The sequence below is a fragment of the Pseudonaja textilis genome, chromosome 8, assembly GCF_049901715.1.
Source record: "Pseudonaja textilis isolate UNSWEBS1 chromosome 8, rPseTex1.2, whole genome shotgun sequence".
Taxonomy (NCBI): Eukaryota; Metazoa; Chordata; class Lepidosauria; order Squamata; family Elapidae; genus Pseudonaja; species Pseudonaja textilis.
Window position 1 is genome coordinate 30,893,837 of NC_141997.1, and position 21,255 is coordinate 30,915,091.

The following is a 21,255-nucleotide window of genomic DNA, read 5'->3' on the forward strand; positions in this document are numbered from 1 at the left end:
TGGCGTTCAACCAGGTTGATGGGTATCTTTAAAAAAGGAATATAATGGCTTAAACAAACATATTACAATCCGGATCTCTCCTTTATCTCTTCAGCTTCTCCTCGCTGTTCAGCTATTACCCTACCCTAATTTGGGAGCACTGAATTAAGCTATTTTTCAAGCAGCCACAAAGAGGATCGTGCTAAAAAAAAAGGTGCATCTCAAGATCTTTAAAGTGATTTTTGTTCCCCTAGACAAGACTGCAGCCTCGGGAAATCCAATCGATCCTCCTACCGCACTCTTAATTCGCATTCATATGCAGTACCGATGAACAAAAATTTCTACACCGCCCCAAGCAAAAGGATTCTTGCCATCCGACTTCCTTCAGTGACCGGTTACCTCTCACCCGAAGAAGCACCGATCATCATTCGAGGATTAAAGAGAGGCGGGAATCCTTTGCGTTAAAGGGATCTTCCACAACCTTGGCCCCCTTTTAAGACTTGTGGACTTCAACTCCCAGAATTCCTCACCCAACCATGTTGGCTGGGGAATTCTGGGAGTTGAAGTCCACAAACTTTAAAGTTACCGAGGTTGGCAGTCCCTCCCCTCCCCCCCCCCACCCCGCTACTGCTCGCAAGCCGAAACCAATCAGATCCCGACTTTTCAGCACGCGCCAGAAGGACGAGCAAGGTAATTGGCAAAAAGGTCCAACATACGTCACTTCTCTGGCGAATTAGAAAAGAGTAGCTCGATGCCAATCAAGATGCACAATTGCCACCCCGGGAAAAAGGGCGTGGTTTACGGGGGAGCGCGCGCGTTAGGCGAGAGCTCGGTGACGCGCATGCGCGCCCTTGCACAAATTGGAAGAGCTATTGCCGTTAGCAAGCAGGTAAAAAAGATGGAGAACGGTAGGGACAGGCGCAATATGATATGGTAGAAGATCTTGAGAGCCTGCTTATTTATTTATATTTATATACATATTATATATTTAAATTACGGAGTTGCTGGTGTGCTAATCATTTACAGAAAAGGAGAAGAGAAGCAGGCGAGCGCCTGGAGTAAGTAAGGACAGACAAATTTCTTGTGCTTCTTCATTCTTTTGCCGGGAGCAGAAACCCGGGATGCAATCAAAGGTGGATAGAGATGTTATCCTATAAGGAAGGGCGTGGATGCATTTCAGGGAGAATCTGAAAAAGTAAGAGTCGGAGCTCCCTTGAAATAACAGTAGTACATCTTGCAGAGGAAATGCAAGAACAATGCAACAGAACGTAATCGCATGTTGGCCCTCCAGGTGTGGCTGAGCCACAATTTCCAACAACAACACAAGCCGGCGTTGCCAACTATGGGGGGAAACGCTGCGAGAGGAGAGCTAGCCACATCTTGGACAAAAGCATGCACGCAGGGCTTATCCATTGCACCGTCTCCCATTGGAGCACAAAACCTTTGGTAGGTGCCACTTTTGGAATGTGCAGTTGAGGAAGCCCTTGCTTCCATTCCTATTCAATGTTAGCGTTGAGTTTCAGGTGCACGTGGTTGCCTCTGGTATTGCTGCAAAACCATAGCAGCAGGGTAGAGGATAAATGGATTATTTTACTCCTTTGACAGTATGCTTAGGGGAAAGATTTGGGGTGATGGCTGATAAATAAACAGGTCTTGTTGCTATGCTGGTCTGGAAAAGTGGTCTTTTTGTAGGCTAATATTTTTTGTGGTTTCTTGGGGATGTTCTGTATGTTTGAAAATAAAATGCTGGATCTGCTGGACTGTTGACTGTTCTAATTGGAAACTATAATCCTTTAGTTATTTCTACTGTAGAATATTATCTATATTCTCTTTCTGTTTGTCTAGACAAGCAGTGTTGAACTGAGTGGTTTCTGAACACTTACCATTGCCTTTCAAACTGCACAGTATTTTCATCTTGGAGAGGATTTAATAAAGCTTGCAGAATTAGTGAAAGGAATTACTCAGTAATGGATCAAAAACAGACATCTGATTCTGATACCTTTTAAATGTGTTTGAATCAAAATACTTAGCACTCCCAGCACTTTTGAGCACAAGTTCAAAGAACTCTTTATTTAAAGCATTTAGGGTATTTTAAACTTAAATAATGGATGGGAAGGATATGTGTTAAAAAGCTGATAAAAGATTAGATGGGATGTAGGATAAAATATCCCTTTGAATTAAACTATAGGAAATGTGATGCACAAAGTGAAATATTTTTCCACATATGTGTTAAATCCTGAGATTTCTTTTAAGATGAAAAGGTGATTATATGGCTTTTAAAATGACATTTAGTGTAATGTTTCTGGAGTCGGAAAGGTTAATTCGATTTGTACCCACCATGCTATATAGCAGCAGTCGCCAACCGGTGGGCCACGACCCCCCTAAAGCAATTAATCCAAGGCTGTGCCACCCACATGGCCCGTGGGAACCCTCCCCACCCACTCACTCCTTACCCGGCAAACTTGTCTGCTAAGTTGCTATTTTTCCTTTTTCCGGCTATCAGCTATTCTGCTGTGCCTGGAGATTTAGATTAGCTAGGAAGCAGGAAATGATTGGATTTCTTGCTTTCTAGCTAGTCTTTAAGTCTTCGGCTCTGCTTTTAAACACACCTGAACCTCCCTTAGGACTGAAGGTTCTATTATTCAGTACAGACATAAAAAAAAATCAATATTTACATACATGGTGTGTTGTGAGTTAATTTTGTGAGTTTGCTTGCAAGCAAATTTTATGTGACAGACTGAGCTAGCCAATGGCAGATAAAATAGATCTCTGAATGAATCTGTGATTCTGTGAGTGACTCAATCTGCCTGCCTGCTTTGCCTGATTTTGAGTAAAAGTTGCTCTTTTTTTATAAAAAATTCAATATTTATATAAATATTTATAATATTTACATACAAGCCATGCCCAGCCAATCACATGACCACCAAGCCACACCCACAAATTAGGCCATGCCCACAGAACCAGTTAGTGGTCCCTGGGATTTAAAATTATGGGTTTGGTGGTCCCTGAGGTCCAAAAGGTTGGCGACCCCTACTATATAGGATTTCTGAATTCAGAACTGTCTAATCTCTACTTTGTCAATTAATAGGGTAGTTTCTACTTCATGGCAAACTATAGACAAAAAGGGTTATGCATAGTTAAAACTAGTAAGATATGAAAAATGTTGACTGATTACTTTTATGAACCTATTTGATAGGTCACTAGGTTAGATTAGCTTCATTATTAAAACAGTTCTTAATTTAGTGCAAGAGCACTTGTTTGAAATCACAGTAAGTTTTGATTGATTATGTGCCATCAGGTTGCTTTCAACTTCTGGCAACAACATCCATATCCTTTCTCCATGACAGTATGTTCCTAACCTAGTCCTCTGGATCTTCCATCAGAATACCTGTTCCCATTGTAATTGAGTCTATCCACCTGACACCAGTAAAAATCGATGTTGCAAATTTTCCACATATAAGTTCTGGCACTAACCATTTAACTTGGATAGCATTGCATTTCTGGACAGACCTTCCAGGACCATTAAACAATGCTATCATATAGACATGGGCACCATCACTAAAAAAACCTTTGTTAGCTACCTTCCTTGCCTAATTCATGGATCAGCTAAGGAAGAGTTTCATCTGAAGATCTTTGGGCCCTGATTGATAAATTAGGGAGGAAATGTACTTTCAGTTGGTTTAAAACAACTTAAATATTTAAATAGAAATCTTCGCTTGACTTTTACATCTTCTTAGTTGAGCCTGAAATTCATATACGTTCCTCTCAAAACATGTATAAGATAAGAAAAAAATTGATGATGTGGACAAGCCCTTAGTTTTTGTTAGAAATATTTTTTGTACTTTGGATTTTTAGCTAAAAGATGTTTTCCTTTTCATTTCAGAAAATTTGAAATACATCTTGAAAATCTTGAATAAGTGTAAACTATGTTTGAGTGCACAAAAAAGATTTGATGTACCTTCCTCATCTGGGAAGAAGAAACTACAGGTCATTCAATGCCTAACATTGAAGACTCTCAATTGGAGAGTGATTCTGAAGAAAATGAGCCCAGAACTGGAAGGAAGACTTCAGAAGTTAATCTTCACGGTACTGTGAAATCATTTTGTGCTCCAGGTACCTCAGGGGCCTCTCTGAGTTCTGGTGGAGACAGGCATTATCCATGGGGATGTCCTGTGACTCACACCCGAGAAAAGTTTTATACCATTTGTTCGGACTACGCTTTTTTAAATAGGGTAACATCTATCTGCAAAAGCCCAAGTGCTACAGTGAGTGCCTGCTTACAAGATGGTTCTGCCTTAAATGATGGAAATAATTCTGCTTTTATTAGTGTTCGAACTGGACCTTCAGATATAGTTTACAACGATGATTCTAACCTGGAAAGTTTATCTATTAGTCTTGGAAAACTGCCATTGGCATGGGAAATTGATAAGTCTGAATTCAGTGATACATCCCCAGATTTGAAAAATCGAGCAGGTACATTTGTCATTTTATTTAAGCATTCTAGATCATCTTTCTTATTCTAAGAAATGAAAATATTTTTTTCCTGCCATTTTGTTGTTAGTTTATATATTAAGTACTATTACAGTTTCAATATTTAAGAAACAACTGTAGTTATATAAATAAAAGATGTTTAATTTGCCAAAATCATATCTTGAACCTAATTTTATTAGTTTACATGCTCACCATTCACAACTGCAGTGTTCGAGTGGAATTAGGTTTTCTTTCCTATTCCTGGCATTATCAACTTACTTATTTAGATAGAAAATAATATTGCTACGATTCTAGTAATAAAGTTCCTCAAATCCTTAAAGAGGTGTACAAATAAAATAGGATCTTGCAATCCAATAAAATTGGATTGCAGTCATAAGTAGCATATGTAAGTCACCATTTGTACACAACCTCAAAAGTAAAAGACAAATGTTTGCCTTAAAATCTGCTACTGCACCTTCTAAATTTATGGTATTTTAACTAATAACGTCATTTCCCAAAGAGCTTGCAGATTCAAGTTTGACAATAGAAGTCCCAGTGGAAGGAAGAAAGCGTGACTACTATATTACAGGGTAAAAATATGCATACAATATCATGGAACATATGGAGGCATTGAATATGCCAAAAAGAGAATACTATTCAGTACTGAACTGGAAAAAAAATGTATTGAGGGAGAGGGGTTAAAAACATACGCTGCTTTAATATCCTGAATATTTAGAAATAATCTCTTTAATTTATTTACAGGGAACATGAAGAAACAAGGAAGCAAGAAAACTGTTGTAGATAAAAAAAGTAAACAATACAGGGAATGTCCACAGCATTATACCCTTGAAGAATTAAAGCCACGGAAAGTGTTAGATCTCCGGAGATGGTAGTATTTGAAAACATTGGTATTACGATAGTTCTGTATGGCTGAATACTTTAACACTGGTTAAATATTTTTTTAATAATTGGAGAATCATTTTGGGGGGACTGTGGCATCTAAGTTCCATGATGGCAGGGAATGAAGACATTTTTGTCGGAGGAAATTGAGATGCATAAAAGTGCAACATACTCTATGCCTCCTGGTTTTCATTACAGCATATGAAAATTTGCCTATGAAAAATTTGTTTTAAAGGTACTGCATAAGTCGCCCGCAATATAAAACTTCCTGTGGGATTTCTTCTCTGGTCTCATGCTGGAATTTCCTATATAGCACAATGGGAACTGGAAAGTAAGTTATCTTTCAGTATATTAAATATGTTCTTTTGGGGATCTAGTGAAGCTTTCGTTGCCGTTTAGTGTACTTAAGATGCAACTTAGTCTTTGTTTTCTACAATTGCTTATATTCTGAACTTTTTGATTTCTAAATCCAGTTTACCACCTATTACTCAAGAAGAGGCTTTGCATATATTGGGCATTCAACCACCTTTTGAAGAGATAAGATTTGGTCCATTTACTGGAAATACTACGTTAATGAGGTAAAAACTTTTTTTCCCCAGTATATTAGTTTGTAATATAAAATACAAAAGCCGATAATAGGAAAAGTAGGGGAGGGAAAAGGGAAGAGAAAAATGTAGTCTAGAGAAGAAGGTATTGACTTCCGACTCCCTTTGGTAAGGTAGAATAAGTAACATCGAACATCAACTTTTTACTTTTATACAATAGTATAAACAAACAATTTCTATAACAACAAATCTATCTAATTAAAAAAATCCAAAATCAAAGTTTTATTTTTTTTTCACCTCAAGCACCAAGTCCAGAAGCTGTTTCCAAGTAAAAACAAAAGTAGATGGTTTTTTTTTTCCTTTTTATTTAAGCAGTCAATTTAGCCATCTCTGCTAAAAACTATTCTGGAACTCATTTTCCTAATGTGGAATGTAGAAAATTGGGCTTGCCATTCTATAGCATGCTCATTAGCTTATTTCTAAGAAACCATGAGTAGAAATGTAGATAAACAATCTTAATAAACGTAGTCCTTGACTTAAAATCACAATTGAGCACAAAATTTATGTTGCTAAGCAAAACCTCCGTTAAGTGAACTTTGCCCCATTTTACAACATTTCTTGCCACTGTTGTTAAATGAATCACTACAGTTGTTAAGTTAGTAACATGGTTGTTAAGTGAATCTGGCTTCCCCGTTGACTTTGCTTGTCAAAAGGTTGCAAAAGGTGATCACATAACCTTGGGACATTGCATTTGTCATAAATATGAATCGGTTGCCAAGCATCTGAATTCTGATCACGTGAGCATGGTCATTTGAAAAACAATTGTGTCACTTTTTTTCAGTCCCGTTGGAACTTTGAAGGGTCACTGAACGAGCTGTTATAAGTCCAGGACCATCTCTAGACTCTTTTAAACGCAATAAATTCTAACCTATAAGCAGATTTATTTGTAGTAGTAATGGTTTTGACACAGGACTGACCTGCATTTGAGCCATATAGAAAAAAGCAGGAAGCCTTGATTGTCATTGATAGAATTATTTTTGTGAGAGGAATAGGACAAAAGGGAGAGGGAAGGGTTTAGGATTATAAAATAATTTGGCTAAACAAAAAAAATATGAAGATTAGAAAAAGTTGTTTGAAAGAGGGCGTTCTAGAGTGAAATCAGAAGAAAAGAATGTTTGAATTTTGGAATGTTAATCCTCAAAATGAGAAAGAAACAAATGGGCCCATAATTCGAAACAAGGGTATTTGAGGTCAATGTGTTTATTAGCTTATTAGTATTATACCTCTAAGAAGAAATACTTTAAAACAAACACAGATTGCAATCCCAATTATAATTGTTCTATATATCTGACTAAGGAAGAATTGGAATATTAGCCATGTCATATGTGTGTGTCAGGAGAAATATTTTTTTATTGTTTAATTGCTAATTTACATTTGAAATAGACAGTTTGGCACTTTGTACTTTTCAGGTGGTTCAGACAAATTAATGATTATTTCCATGTAAAGGGATGTTCTTATTTTCTCTATAAACCTCATGGGAAGTATAAGACTGCTGGAGAAACGGGTAAGAAGGCAATTTTAATGACATGATTAATTCTTTGTATCTGTTAAAAGAGCAGGACGAAATGGGTGTAGGGTCTGTTTATTTTTCACAATTGGTTTCATATCTATTTTTGAATTTGTATAGGCTTTTTTAAAGGATTGACATACTGTATTTTTCCTGGGATTTTGTGTTCCCAATTGCCAGCTGAATATGGAGAAAAGGCAGTTTTCTATTTCTTTGGCTTGTTTTTGCTGAACATCTGTTACAAGAGTTCTTTACCTCAGGAAAGGAGAATTGTGTAATAGTGGCAATGGAGAGATGGAGCCACATTTGCACTCTTCCACCCACTTTGGTTGTAGATATTGTAACTCACTTGAAATTTTCTGGCAGGAAAATTTGCTTCTAACTGACCAGGGTTTTTGTTTGAGAGGGGTTTAAATTGCAGGTAGTCATCATTTAACGATGACAATTGGGATCAAAAGTGCTGTGTCATTAAGTGAAGCAGTTGCTTAGTGAGATCACAGAATTATACTTTCCTTTCCCCCACCCCTCTTTGCAATGCTGACCCTGTTGCTGGGATAATTAGCAAGAAGGCAGCTAATATTTGTATTTACCTCCATTGGAGAGGAAGGGATGAAAAGAGAGGAAGCAGGCACCTAAGGGGGAATATACATTGAAAGAAATGTGCTGGCATTAAGCATGCTACACAACCATGACTTGTGGCTGCAGGTTCCCAGTACATTGCTTTCAATGTGTATTCCCCATTGAGTGCTGTTTATAATCCGTTCTCCAATCTCAACACTGCAGGGCGGGGTGGGGAGAGAAAATAGGCCAGGCCCAAGGCAATGCATACTGATTATAATAGTGATCAAATAACTAAGGAACACAGTGAAGATCAAATATGCAGCTATTGGTCATAATTGAACTGGCATCCTTGAGTCTCAAGAGACTATGGTATCATGCTATTAAACCGGTAACTGCCATTTCCAATGTTTCAATGCTGTATACAAAGCTGGAATGTCCTCTCCAGAGCACAAGGCCTGGGTAATTTAATATGGAGGATAAACTGTTGCCCAGCAACAGATCCCCCCCCCTCCACATCACTGAAATAGTCTATGGAACGGCAGAGCCGATACGATTAGTTCCAGCTGCGTCGCAGGAGTTACCAGAATGTGATTGTATACAGTCACAAACTGTTTCCGGGACTCCGGTTCTGGATTTTGCCTCGAGGTTGACTCCAGAAGCCTTTTCTAATAATAGATATAGCCACAAGGCAGTGGAGGTTTGAAATCAGAGTTTCCCTTCTCCTAGAAGATGGTTCTACCATTTTATCTGCTGTTGGGACATAAAGCCCTCTTCTGCCTTCAAAACTGTTGACCATCTTCTCCTGTATCCCTGGAAAGGGGCCCTTACAAGATGCAACCAGACAGGGCAGCTGGACCATGGTTTTTTAAGGAGGTATTACTCCTCTGGTCATAAGGTTTTGTTTTTCAGCACTGCTGAATACAGCAGTCACTAAGCAAGGACTACCTATACGTTACTACATTGTTTTGCGTTATATTATATTGATTACAGAGTTCCTGAAACAAAGTTAATAGTTTTATCATTTAAAAAAAGAATATTAAACCTAAAAGTGTGCATCTTAACATTCAATAACATATCTTCATAATGTTTTAATTTATTTTTAATTTGTAGCTTCGGGAGCTTTAACAAAATTAACACAAGGGCTGCGAGATGAATCAATGGCATATATTTATCATTGCCAAAATCATTATTTTTGTCCAATTGGATTTGAAGCAACTCCAATAAAGCCGAGCAAAGCATATAAGTAAGACCCTCAAAATCTACTTGGTTTTATCAGTGGGACCAACACAGCTGCAATCATCCTATAAAAAGTGAATCTAATTGCTCGTATTAATATAGCCTTATCAGCAAACATGGAATGCAGTATCATATAGTTTATTTTCGTGGATTGGTTTATCTGCATTAATCACTAGGTGGCAATATTTCTTCATATACAATTTTTCAAAATAGGAGCAAGATTAATTTAAACTGCAAATCTTGTTCTACAAGAACTATCTCTCATGCAGTACTTTGGATAAATTGCTTGTCGCCAAACAAGTCTGAATGACCATGAATTTGTATAATAAATGTATTGATTTATTTATTTCAGCTGTATCTAAATGTCTAACTCATGTTGCATTTGATATACCGTATTTTTCGCACTATAAGATGCTCCAGACTATAAGATGCATATTAGCTTTAGAGGAAGGAAACAAGAAAAAAAAATCTGCCTCTGCCTCCCAACATCCATTGGTATTCCATCTGGCTAGCATCCTTGCAGCAGATAACAAACAGCCTGCCTCCACTGTGTCCGCGGCCTCCACCGAGAAACACTGCAGCCTTCGCTGCTGAGCAGCTGGTTGGCAGTTGGATCAGCCTCCCAGAATACCGCCAATCAGCTGTTCTAGGCAGTGGGGATCACCACCACCAATGGCTGCTACCACCCATTCGCCGGTGGTAGGCGGCGGCAATCCCCACTGCCTAGAGCAGCTGATTGGCGGTATTTCAGGAGGCTGATCCAACTGTCAATCAGCTGATTGGCAGTGAAGGCTCCAGTGTTCCCTGGCGGCGGCAACAAATACTACTGCAGCAGCAACCCCGCTATCCCCCTCACCGCAATATTTGCTCTATAAAATGCATAGACATTTCCACCCACTTTTTGGGGGGTGGGGAAGTGTGTCTTATAGTGCGAAAAATACGGGTAAGTCTTGCTTCCTTCATTTGGAAGAATAGCCTTTTAAAGTCTTAATTAAAAATCCTTGAATGTTATTTTTTTAATAAAAGGTGTTTTTTTTAATTAGGTGACTCAATCCAATTCCATTAGTTTTACTTCTACTAAAAATAGATATATTAGTTTGCGTGAACCCACATTTGTGGGAATCCCGATTCTTTCCTTAAAAGTACACCCAAATGAGATTTTACCTTTGCTTTGACCTTTAACTTATTACAAGGGCAGAAAACAGTGTTTGTACAGAGATTATAAAGCACCGTATTTTATGTATGATTTTTTGCATTTATATACTAAAAAAAAAGCCCTAACTCATTGCAGGAAATTAGGGACTTAAAAAGACCTTAAAAGCCATTGAATCCACCCTACTGCAGAAACACCCTACTGCTGCTGCCATCTTTCTGAGTAGGAATAAATATGAATTCTAGAGCAGATATATTTCAGTCTATGCAGAAATACCTAGAGAAGGAGTACAATTGTTGAAACTTAGCCAGTCTCTCAAAGAATACATTTGTTATTTTAACTAACACAAAAGTAACATGCTCTCTGTGCATACAGAGCAGTTTGGGTTAAGTTTGCAAATACTTCATATATTTTGAAAGCTGCTTCTTATGATAAACATTTTGTCTTATCATTTTTGTGCACCAGAGGATATCTCTTACAGCAAGATGTAGAACATTGGATACTCATTGGGGAGCCAAGCAGAAAACACCCCACCATTCACTGCAAAAAGTAAGTTAGCACCCCCTAGTAAACTCAAAAGATCATATAATTTAAAAGATATTCAGATAAGGAGTATTCTTTTGGCATCCACAAATGCTCATATGAACACCGATTCCTAGATGAATACGTGTAAGATACAAATTCCCAAATAGACTAGAGAATATATTGAAACTTCAAAATTTGCATGTTCTAGCTGAGATTTCTTTTCTACGGAGCTAATATTTCATCCATCTCCCAAAGTGAGTGCTATTCTCACATGTGTCTTCTAATTGAAAGCATTGAGAATCAGATTTTGAGGGCAAAAAATACACTTACCTTGGGAATGGAAGAAAGTGGGCATTCGCTTTAGATGCTAATGAAATGGTTTAGTTTGTGGAAACTTGAAAACAGTTCTTCATATTTGCTTTTGGGTGTCACTTAGTTTTGAACCTTAGTTCCCAGATTTGCATTATTAATATTAATGACATTAACTGAGACCATTTCTAGAGATATAAAAAGTTCAGAAAGTAGACCATGGCCCATTCTTGATAAACCAGATCATTGTGGGATGGATGGTCCTGCTACTGGATGGATTGACAGCTGGCTGAACAAGTAATAGTCAAACAATGGTCCTTAATTGGTTTGCTTCCATATGGGAGGGAGGTTGGAGTACTCTGGAGTTCTGTCCTGGACCCAAAATTCTTCAATACCTTCATAAATGACTTAGATGAGGGAATAAAAGGGATGCTATTAACATTTGGGAGATTGCTAACACTCCAGAAAACAGGTTGAAGTTTTAAAAGGATCTTGATAGACTTGCATATCTGGCTCAATCCAACAAAATAATAGTGCAAAATGTAAAGTTTGGAATTCAAACAGGAAAAAACAGACGCCCAGGTAGAAAATAGGTGGTGTAGTATGTCACATTTTGATCACCACAATAAAAAAAATTTTTTTTGAGAAAAGGAAAGAATGCAGAGAAAGGAGAGATCAGGGGCCAGTCCCATGAAGAGCAGTTAAAGAAACTTAATGTGTTTAATCTAAAGAAGTGATGATATAAGAGGTCACATGGTATAATTCTTTCAATATATGAAGGAATGAAATAAAGCACCTAGAGTCTTGCATTTGAGATGGGGGCCACGTACCATAAAATAAATACATACTTACATAATGCCAATGGGTGGAAATTTAACTTACCGTATTTTTTCGGACTATAAGATGTACCTAGGTTTAGAGAAGGAAAACAAGAAAAGAATAGTTTTTTACGTTTGCGGGTCCCGTTTTGCCCTCCTCGGCATTAGGGAGGCTGAAAACGGGATGCACAGTTTGGGAGGCCAAAAATGGGCCCATGTTTGGCCTGCAGAGGAGAGATGACAAGTTCTGGAGAACAGGTAGTGGAAATTTTGAGTAGTTCAGAGAATTGGTAAATACGACCTCTGGTTGGCCCCACCCCATCTATTCGCTGCCTCCCAAATCCCTGCTGATCGGCTGGGTCTTCTTTTGTTGCCCTGCACAGGAGAACGGAGCTGGAAAGCAGGTTATTGGGGTGGGGTGGAAATGGCGATTTTACAGTATTCTTCCCCTGCCATGCCCACCAAGCCATGCCCACAGAACCGGTAGTAAAAAAAAGTTGAATCCACCACTGCTGCAGAGTGTTTCTGGATTCCAGGGAGGGCAAAAATGGGACCCGCTGAGGGTTTGGGAAGCCAAAAACAGGCCCGTATTCGCTCTATAAGCCACACAGACATTTCCACCCACTTTTGGGGGGCGGGGTGAGTACGACTTATAGCTATCTTAGATAACATTTTCTAGCTGCCACTGTATAAAATGGAAGTATGAATAAGGATCTATTTATAAAACGCCCTTGGCAATATTATTTAGATTGACCGTAAAATTTACTTAAGGGCTAGGTATCCGATGGCTGCTTTTAAGAAGTAATTAAAAACATCAGCTAGTCCAGAAAAAATATTTACTAGTCCAGCAGAATATTTATTGATTGCAGTTATTACGTGAAGTATGAGACCCACAGTTAACATCGCAAATTGCACACCTTTTCTGCTGGCAGTTCAGAAACAAATTTCAGTTGTAAACTATATGATTTTAAACCAGACTTCTAAAAATCAAATTCTTGCTTATAAATCTGCCTGACCTGTAAGGTCTTTGAGAATGAACATTTTGGGTTCTTATTAAGATCAGAAGCATATTTGATGGCTGTCTATGAATGGAAGCATTTGCATCACTTTGGAAGTTCTTCAAATTAGGTATCTATATTAATCTTTCCCATGGTTGAATTTCTATTTTACCAACAAAGAAATAAAAGGAGACTAGTAGAGAACTATTTTAAGCTAATTAGCTCTCATCAGCTAGCTGGAACCCTTCTGGGATCTTTCCCATGCTTTTTATATATAAAGCCAAAATAAATTTGTGGGGGGGAAAAGAGGATAGTAAAGTGGTGTTATTTACTAAATGAATCAAAGGACTAGAACTCCTGGCTTTCATTTTAGAAAAATGTCAGTATTTGCTACATACTGTACAGAATAGTTTACTTAAGTATGAATTTTTGTCTATCTAGGATTAACTAATAAGCACAGTATTCCAAATTTTGTTGCATTTGTGAACCTCTTTCCATCTTACTGTGTGTAGGTGGGCAGACATTGTAACAGATTTGAACACTCAGAATCCTGAATACTTAGATATTAGGCACTTGGAAAGAGGTCTTCAGTATCGGAAGACAAAAAAGGTAAGAATGTTTAAAACCATGAAGATCTCTACTGTTGATGCAGTTTTGTAAAGGTGGTAGAATAGGACAGCTGCTTCTAAAATCTACTATCATTTGCTATTGTCATGTAATCATCATGTAATGTCACAAGACTGTAATTTATGAATCAGGGCTGCATTTTGAAAACATTTTACTAGATTTTTAAATACCTAGAACCAACAATGGATGATGAGAAAATGTAGCTATGTGGATTGAAAAAAGCACAAAAATCTAAAATGGGGAATCGCATGTAAAACCTGCCAATTAAAATAATGTTAGACTCTTAACATTGAATAAATTGCTATTGTAACTGTCTATGGAAATTCTCAATCATCCAGGTTACATTTGAACCACGGTGGGGCAGTGGTTAGAGTGCAGTACTGCAGGCTACTTCTGCTGACTGCCGGCTGCCTGCAATTTGGCAGTTCAAATCTCACCAGTTTCAAGGTTGATTCAGGCTTCCATCCTTCTGAAGTCAGTAAAATGAGGACCCAGATTGTTGGGGGCAATAGGCTGACTCTGTCACATAGAGAGGCCTGTAAAAGCACTGTAAAGCAGTATATAAGTCTTAAGTGCTACTGCTATTTGTCCCATAGGTACTTTTTCAAAAGGCAACTGGACTTCCTTAGTCTTTCTTTCCTTGAAAACGTTTTGCCACTTCTTCAATCCAGCTTCTTAAGTTTTATTGTAGCCACAGATTGTATTCAGTAAAGAATTCTAACCAGTGCAAAATACAAAGAAAGCATTAATTCAAATGAATAGTGAACTTGCTTAATATATGGAGAAGTGTTATTTTAACAAACATGGCGTACATTTTAGGTAGGAGGGAATCTACACTGTATCATTGCTCTTCAGAGGTTTAATTGGCATCGGTTTGGACCTTGGAATTTCCCACTTGGAAATGTTCAGCAAGAACCACAGCCTCCATCTCCAACTCAGGGCTTAGCCAAATCTGAGAGTGAAGACAACATCACCAAGAAGCGACATGGGCGCCTTGGGCGATCATTCAGTGCTAACTTCCATCAAGTTTCTGTTTGGAGGAAACTCTCTCATCTTCATGAAAGGCAGAATAGTGGCCTTCAACGTTATGCCAACTGTGATGGGAAAGACTAAAATGGACAGCTTTTTCATCTGTGCTACTGTGATACATTCCTAAAATATGGTAATAACTTATTATGCACAGAAACGAATGTAGGGAAATTTCATATAAAATTCTTAGGAATGTTTACTATTTCAGTATGTAATTGGTATATAATACTAATAAGTTGTTATTGTTATATATTGGGAATAACAAGAAAAGTTAGTTAAAAGATAAGCACAGAATACCAGTTATGGGCAATCTAGTATAATGGCTAATTGGTTTATGTTTCAGACTAAGAAATCAGAACAGGTGTGGATCAAATTCATTTGTGGGCAGGAGAGTTTGTTATGTGATACAAAGCATGAGATTATTACCTTCCCAAATTATTTATTAATTGCAAACTATATAATGATGACAAATGTATAAAATATATTTGCTTTTAAGTGTTTTCAAAAATGCAATAAATTATGGTACAATTCAGAACTGACAAAACACTAAATGTCAATACATAATTAATTGATGATCTGTTGATCAATGGAAATATTGTTCTATACAGTTTAAGCTGTTTGAGTTGGCAGTTCGTTGTTAACAGGCAAGAAACCTGTGGAAAGAGAAGGTAACTATCTGTTTCTTTTAGAATTGGTCTAGTATAAACAAAAACCACCACTGCCAGTCATATTCTTTTTGTGTGACCTGAATTCAGTTCTCAGTTGATTGGCTCCTTTTAAAGAAACCTCTCAGACTCATTTCATATGGTTGTCCAGTAAATACCACAACTTTCTGTCGTGGGCTGCAGTGATTTCTTGTAATATTTGAATTCTCTTTCACTTCACAACTTTTGTTTGATTGTCAAGGAAGATGTTTAAGTGCCCAAATAAACTGGCAGCCGTAGCAATATACCTCTTCAGAGCACTCTTTGTAACTACTTTTTTCAAATGATCATATCAAATAGTTTTATTTGGAAGTATAATATTGGTTCTCATGGAAAAAACATTTTAATAAAAAACGGTGTTTTTCCATTGATTATCTTCTTGTTCTTTAAATGTGCATGTTTGACTTTTGGTTATGCAAAACTGGAGACAATAAAAATGTAGGATTATTTTATCCAAGTTTTGGATAAACTTTTTTTATCTATGCTTTTAGAAACTTGGTACTAAATATCAGTTGTTTATATCCCTCTGTAAGATAACAAGATTTTCCCTGTGAAATGAGTTGGCCCAAATGAGAAAAAAGTTTCTACTTCCCGAAAACATGAACTAACTAAAACTTGGTTTTGTGTGTATTCGCCCACAAACTGTTTTGATTATCCTATTCATTCTTTTTATGAGATGTCCCTATAGCAACAGGAAAACATGCAACATTCTTGTAACCTGTAGCAGGAATTCAAACGCAGAAATAAGCTAAGATCTTTCTTTACATCTATTTAGAAGGATAATAACTGCATGAAGATTGGCACAAAGAAGATAGCAAAGCATATGTGCATTCTTGATTCATTCTTCCAGTTATACAAAGATTGACTCATTCAGATCTGGGAATGGTGTCATTTTCCTTCCAACACAATTAAGCCAAAGATAAACCTCTTTAATGCAGAATATAAGTAAGATCAGTGTCTGAGCTATGGAACCATGGTTTATGACTGAGCAAATCTTTTCCTTAGCTTGGGTGAAGGGGAAAATAACTTTCAATTGCTGAGACTTTAGTCATTCCTAATTGAACCCACATATTTTTTAGTTAAAATGCTTTTTTAGTTAAAAATGCTTCAGAGTTGTGTCCATCCTCAACCACAGCCTGACACATCTTTTGCAGCAAAGATGGGGAATCACTAGTGGCCTCCAGGGCCACAAGACTCTTGGTCCTGCATAAGTGTCGCTAGGATAGGCTCACAACCCATTCTCTTGTGATTGAACAAGGGTCTTCAAACTTGGCAAGTTTAAAACTTGTGGAGTTCAACTCCCAGAATTCCTGAGCTAACATGACTGGAGGAGGAATTCTGGGAGTTGAAGTCCACAAGTCTTAAAGCTGTCAAGTTTGAAGACCCCTATGATAGAAGAATGAAAGCCCTGACCAAATCTGTAGGACCAGGGGAAACTGCCTCCTGCTTACCAGCTCAAAAAAAGCAGGTAGTTGCTTCTACCTGTTATTCTGGCAACTTTCTCTAATAAGGGTAAGGATCTCTTGGGTCTGAGGAGCATGCTTGTTACTGTGAATGGCATTACACTGAAATATTGGACTGGCTTTGAGGAGACCCAGGTTCAAGCCAGTTGTCAGCCATGAAAACTCCCTGGATGTTTTTGGATCAATCACTTCCTTTTGGCTCAAACTCCCATCATTTTTTTTGTGTGGAGAAAAGAGTGCCATGTGTGTTGCTTCAAATTTTTGAATAAAAATGTTTATGGAGGTTCTCAGTCATCCAGGTCATGGTTGTCCCAAAGGTGTTTTTTCAAGAGGCAACTGGACTTTCTGGTTTTTCTTTGAAGACATTTCACTTCTCATCCAAGAAGCTTCCTCAGCTCTGACTGGGAATGGAAGGATTTATACTCCTTGCAGACAGCTGGTCATTTGCATTCTTTTATAGAGTCGTTAAGGTAACCTGGAGGTTTATCTGTGTCATCAGGGTCATCTGAGTGGTGCAAATGGGTGTGTGGCCTTCTTGAAACTTGAAAGGACTGTTGTAGACTGGAGATAGATGATGTCGAATCCCTCCCCTTCTGTTGAGAGAGGGCTGTTCAGTGTTGACATAGATGGCCTCTTTAACCCCTCTTTCAAAATAATGGTCCTCTCTGTCCAAAATGTGGACTTTGCTGTTTTCAAAAGTTACCTTTGTCTTTTAAATGCAGATGGACTGCTGAATCTAGTCCTGATGTGTTGGTTCTCCTATGTTGTGCCATGTATTTATGAAGTGGTTGTTCTGTTTCCCCGATGTACAGATCTGCACATGGCTCTTGAATTTTGAATGAAAAGTGAGATATAGCTCAAATACTAAGGTCATTCAATGAACTTTGATATTGTTGGGTAGGAGAAGAGTGCCCTGAATTTGACTTTAAACTAAATCAAATACTTCATTGCAGTTTGTCCCTTTCCATGACTTTGATGACTGAGAATCTCCATAGACATTCACTGCAATTTGGTGAGTTAGATGGACAATAACTTTGCTCAAGAGCAGGAAATCATAGTTGTTTTGATAGATTTTTTTTGCTGAGTATTAAGAGAAACAATGTGTGTAATCAAGTCAAAATCAGTTTTTTTTTTTTAAATAAAGTTTTATTTAGGTTTTCACACATACAAAATACAAGTAAAACATCTTTTTTGAAAATAGAATGGTCCTGAGTTGAACTTCTTTATACAGACACAAAACAAAATTTCATGCTCCTTTTTGTATTCTATTCCATATCTTATACTATTTTACATTTTCTCTATAGTTTTTCCCCTCTTTTAATTTTCTCAATTTTGATTATCTCATCTCAATTCAAATCATTATATTTATACTTTTGTCTGTTGTTTCAATTTCATATCTTTTCTCATTAAACAAATTTGTTTAATGAAGTCAAAATCAGTTCTTAACAACCATATAGACCAGCGGTTGCCAACTGGTGGGCCGCAGCCCACTGGTGGGCAGTGAGAAAATTTTGGTGGGCCGCAGAGAGATCTCACCCTCAGAGCACCCCCCCAAAGCAATTAATCCAGGCTGCACAGAAACACAAGTCTGCACTGCCCACATGGCCCGCGGGAACCCTCCCCGCCCACTCCTTACCGGGCAAACTTGCCTGCTAAAATTGCTATTTTTCCTTTTTCCGACCATCATCTGTTCTGATGTACCAGATTTAGATTAGCCAAGAAGCAGGAAATGGTTGGATTTCTTGTTTTTTAGATCTTCGGCTCTGCTTTTAAGCACAGCCGAACCTCCCTTAAGACTGAAGGTTCTACTGTTCAGTGCAGACTCACAGCAAGCAATGTGACAGATTGAGCTAGCTGATGGCAGATAGATGGATCACTGAATGATTCTGTGAGCAACTCAGTCTGCCTGCTTTGCCTAATTTTGGGTAAAAGTTCTTTTTTATGTAAAAAAATTAATATTTACATACATGGTGTATGTAAATACATGGTGTATGTATTGTGAGTTAATTTTGTGAGTTTGCTTGCAAGCAATTTTTATGTGACAGACTGAGCTAGCTGATGTCAGATAGATAGATCTCTGAATGAATCTGATTCTATGAGCAACTCAATCTGCCTGCCTGCTTTGCCTGATTTGGGGTAAAAGTTGCTCTTTTTTTAAAAAAAAATCAATATTTATATAAATATTTATAATATTTACATACAAGCCATGCCCAGCCAGTCCACCAAGCCACACCCACAAATTAGGCCACACCCACAGAACCGGTTAGTGGTCCCTGGGATTTAAAATTATGACTTTGGTGGTCCCTGAGGTCCAAAAGGTTGCCGACCCCTGATATAGACTTCCAGAGTGATCTATCCCCAATCTAGTCCTTCAGTTCTTCCAATTGGGTGCTCATTGCTGCTGTGACCAAGCCCATTCACCTTGATACTGGCCACCCTTTTCTTCTCCTTCCATCTTTCTCACTTCATGGATTTCTTAGTTGTGCCATGTCTTTGCATAAAGTGTTAAAATTTGTTGAGTCTTGAGGGAAAACTGGATTGTTAAGTTCTATGAAATGGAGACTATGCCTACATATATTTGGGGGTAACCTCAAAGTTTTTCTCTACAACCAATGCAGTTCTTGACTCTTGACAAATGTATCTTTTATGTACGCTGAGAGCATTTGCACCAAGACAAATTCCTTGTGTGTCCAATCACACTTGGCCAATAAAGAATTTTAAGAGTTAGCATTATTACTTCATTAACCACATGGTGGAGCCACCAGCACTTCATTATATTTCAACTTCAATAGTACTCCCAGTAGCTTAGCATTAGATGCTGTTCCTCACATGGCTAGTTTCATTCTATGCGACAAGAAACCAGCATGTTGGAAGTATGGCATTTACTTGAATTAATATTTTTACATTTCCTGCTGCAACAAGAGATTTGCAAGACAAATTTTGCAAGGGTATGTTATTTCTCACTTTTACTTCCCAGCATATTTTTTTTTGAAAGATGCTACATTAAGAGTTTGCTATTAACGAAACTTGGTAAGATGAAACTTATGGCTGGAATGTACTGATGGAAAGACACACACAATTCAAAAAAACCAGACCTAACAAAAGAGGAACTGGAGTTGCGTTATATAGGGTCTCTATGGCGCAGTGATTAGAGTGCAGTACTGCAAGCTATTTCTGCTGGCTGCTAGCCAGCTGCAATTTGGCAGTTCAAAACTCACGGTTGACTCAGCTTTCCATCCTTTCGAGGTGGATAAAATGAGGACCTAGATCGTTGGGGGCAATATGCTGACTCTTTAAACCGCTTAGAGACGGCTGTAAAGCACTGTAAAAACGGTATATAAGTCTAAGTGCTATTGCTATATATAAAAGACAATTACATCTCTATAGAAATCCACGAACACAAGGATGAAAACCATCTAGAAGGCATAAGGGTCAATAAGAAAAGGAAAAAGCAGGGGATTGGAGTAGACCTCCAAGATCCCTTCCAGCCCTCTTCTGATTAATAAAAATCCTTTCCCCACATTCTATAGCTTTGATCCTGCTTGACCAGTAAAGTGAGAGAGGGGACATCTGAGAAATTCTGCTCATCTAGAGAAAGGAAATCACAGGGAGTAGAAATTCGAGTCTGAGGCCTGCGTGCTGAGTCCTGTTTCCTCTTAAAGCACTCACTGCTCGGGAATGACGATGTCTCATTTGCCTAGGTCTTAGGAAGATAGTGACTGATGCTTAGGCCAGACTCCAAAGACCAGATAGCAGGAACAGATTCCTGAATCAACATTCCTGACAGAAACCTTTCCCTTCTCCTTGACTGCATATTCATGTGCAAAATGCTTGAAGTTGCTGCAAGTTGCTGTCATTATCTTGAAGCAAACAATATCAGCAAACATACCATCCCAGTCAGGAGAAGAAAGCGAGCAGATTGTCTTGACAGGAAGTTTGTGAGTGATCGAACAATCTCATGTTTGCTTTCTGCCTATTGATTCGGGATTAAACTCCAGAGAGAAGCCAGATGGAAACCATACAATCCCAGTTCCTGGAAAATCTTAAATCCTTGGTTACTATAGCCAGCAACAACAGCTTTTTCTCCAATTCAGTCATGTCTGAAGTTATTTAAGATAAATCCACATGTGGTAATCCCTCAGCACTGCAATAACTATGCAACAATAGTGTCCCCAAAGTGCTTTTTCCAGAGGCAACTGGATTTTCTGGTTTTTCTCTGAAGACATTTCGCTTCTCATCCAAGAAGCTTCTTCAGCTCTGACTGGAAAAGAAACCTCTTCAAAGAAAAACCACGAAGTCCTGTTGCTTCTTGAAAAAGCACCTTTGGGACAATCGTAACCTGGATGACTGAGAATCTGCATAGAAATATGT

General features: G+C 38.1%; 1 protein-coding gene across 10 annotated transcripts; it reads left to right on the forward strand.

Annotated features, from left to right (window-relative positions):
- Nucleotides 1–813: 813 nt before the first annotated feature.
- BIVM (basic, immunoglobulin-like variable motif containing) lies at nucleotides 814–15,792 on the forward strand. 10 transcript variants are annotated; one of them, XM_087937933.1, is made up of 10 exons: nucleotides 814–1,425; nucleotides 3,863–4,452; nucleotides 5,212–5,357; nucleotides 5,585–5,680; nucleotides 5,823–5,927; nucleotides 7,364–7,458; nucleotides 9,133–9,265; nucleotides 10,877–10,960; nucleotides 13,574–13,670; nucleotides 14,508–15,792. In XM_087937933.1, the coding sequence occupies exons 4-10, from the start codon at nucleotides 5,667–5,669 to the stop codon at nucleotides 14,799–14,801; spliced, it is 822 nt and encodes a 273-aa protein (XP_087794059.1). In that variant the 5' UTR covers nucleotides 814–1,425; nucleotides 3,863–4,452; nucleotides 5,212–5,357; nucleotides 5,585–5,666; the 3' UTR covers nucleotides 14,802–15,792. The 10 variants fall into 10 exon arrangements, with proteins under 10 accessions (XP_087794059.1, XP_026564166.1, XP_087794055.1 ...); XM_026708381.2 differs by having other exon boundaries at nucleotides 5,212–5,338; XM_087937929.1 differs by having other exon boundaries at nucleotides 814–1,041; nucleotides 5,212–5,338; nucleotides 13,574–13,678; nucleotides 14,515–15,792.
- The last annotated feature ends 5,463 nt before the right edge of the window (nucleotides 15,793–21,255 follow it).

What these genes read in the sequence shown, in the direction of transcription:
- BIVM (XM_026708381.2), top strand. Translation starts at nt 3,975, where the DNA reads ATGCCTAACATTGAAGACTCTCAATTGGAGAGTGATTCTGAAGAAAAT. An exon ending in AGCACAATGGGAACTGGAAA is followed by an intron (nt 5,681 to 5,822) that starts GTAAGTTATCTT and finishes TTCTAAATCCAG; the next exon opens with TTTACCACCTATTACTCAAG. An exon ending in AGTATCGGAAGACAAAAAAG is followed by an intron (nt 13,671 to 14,507) that starts GTAAGAATGTTT and finishes CGTACATTTTAG; the next exon opens with GTAGGAGGGAATCTACACTG.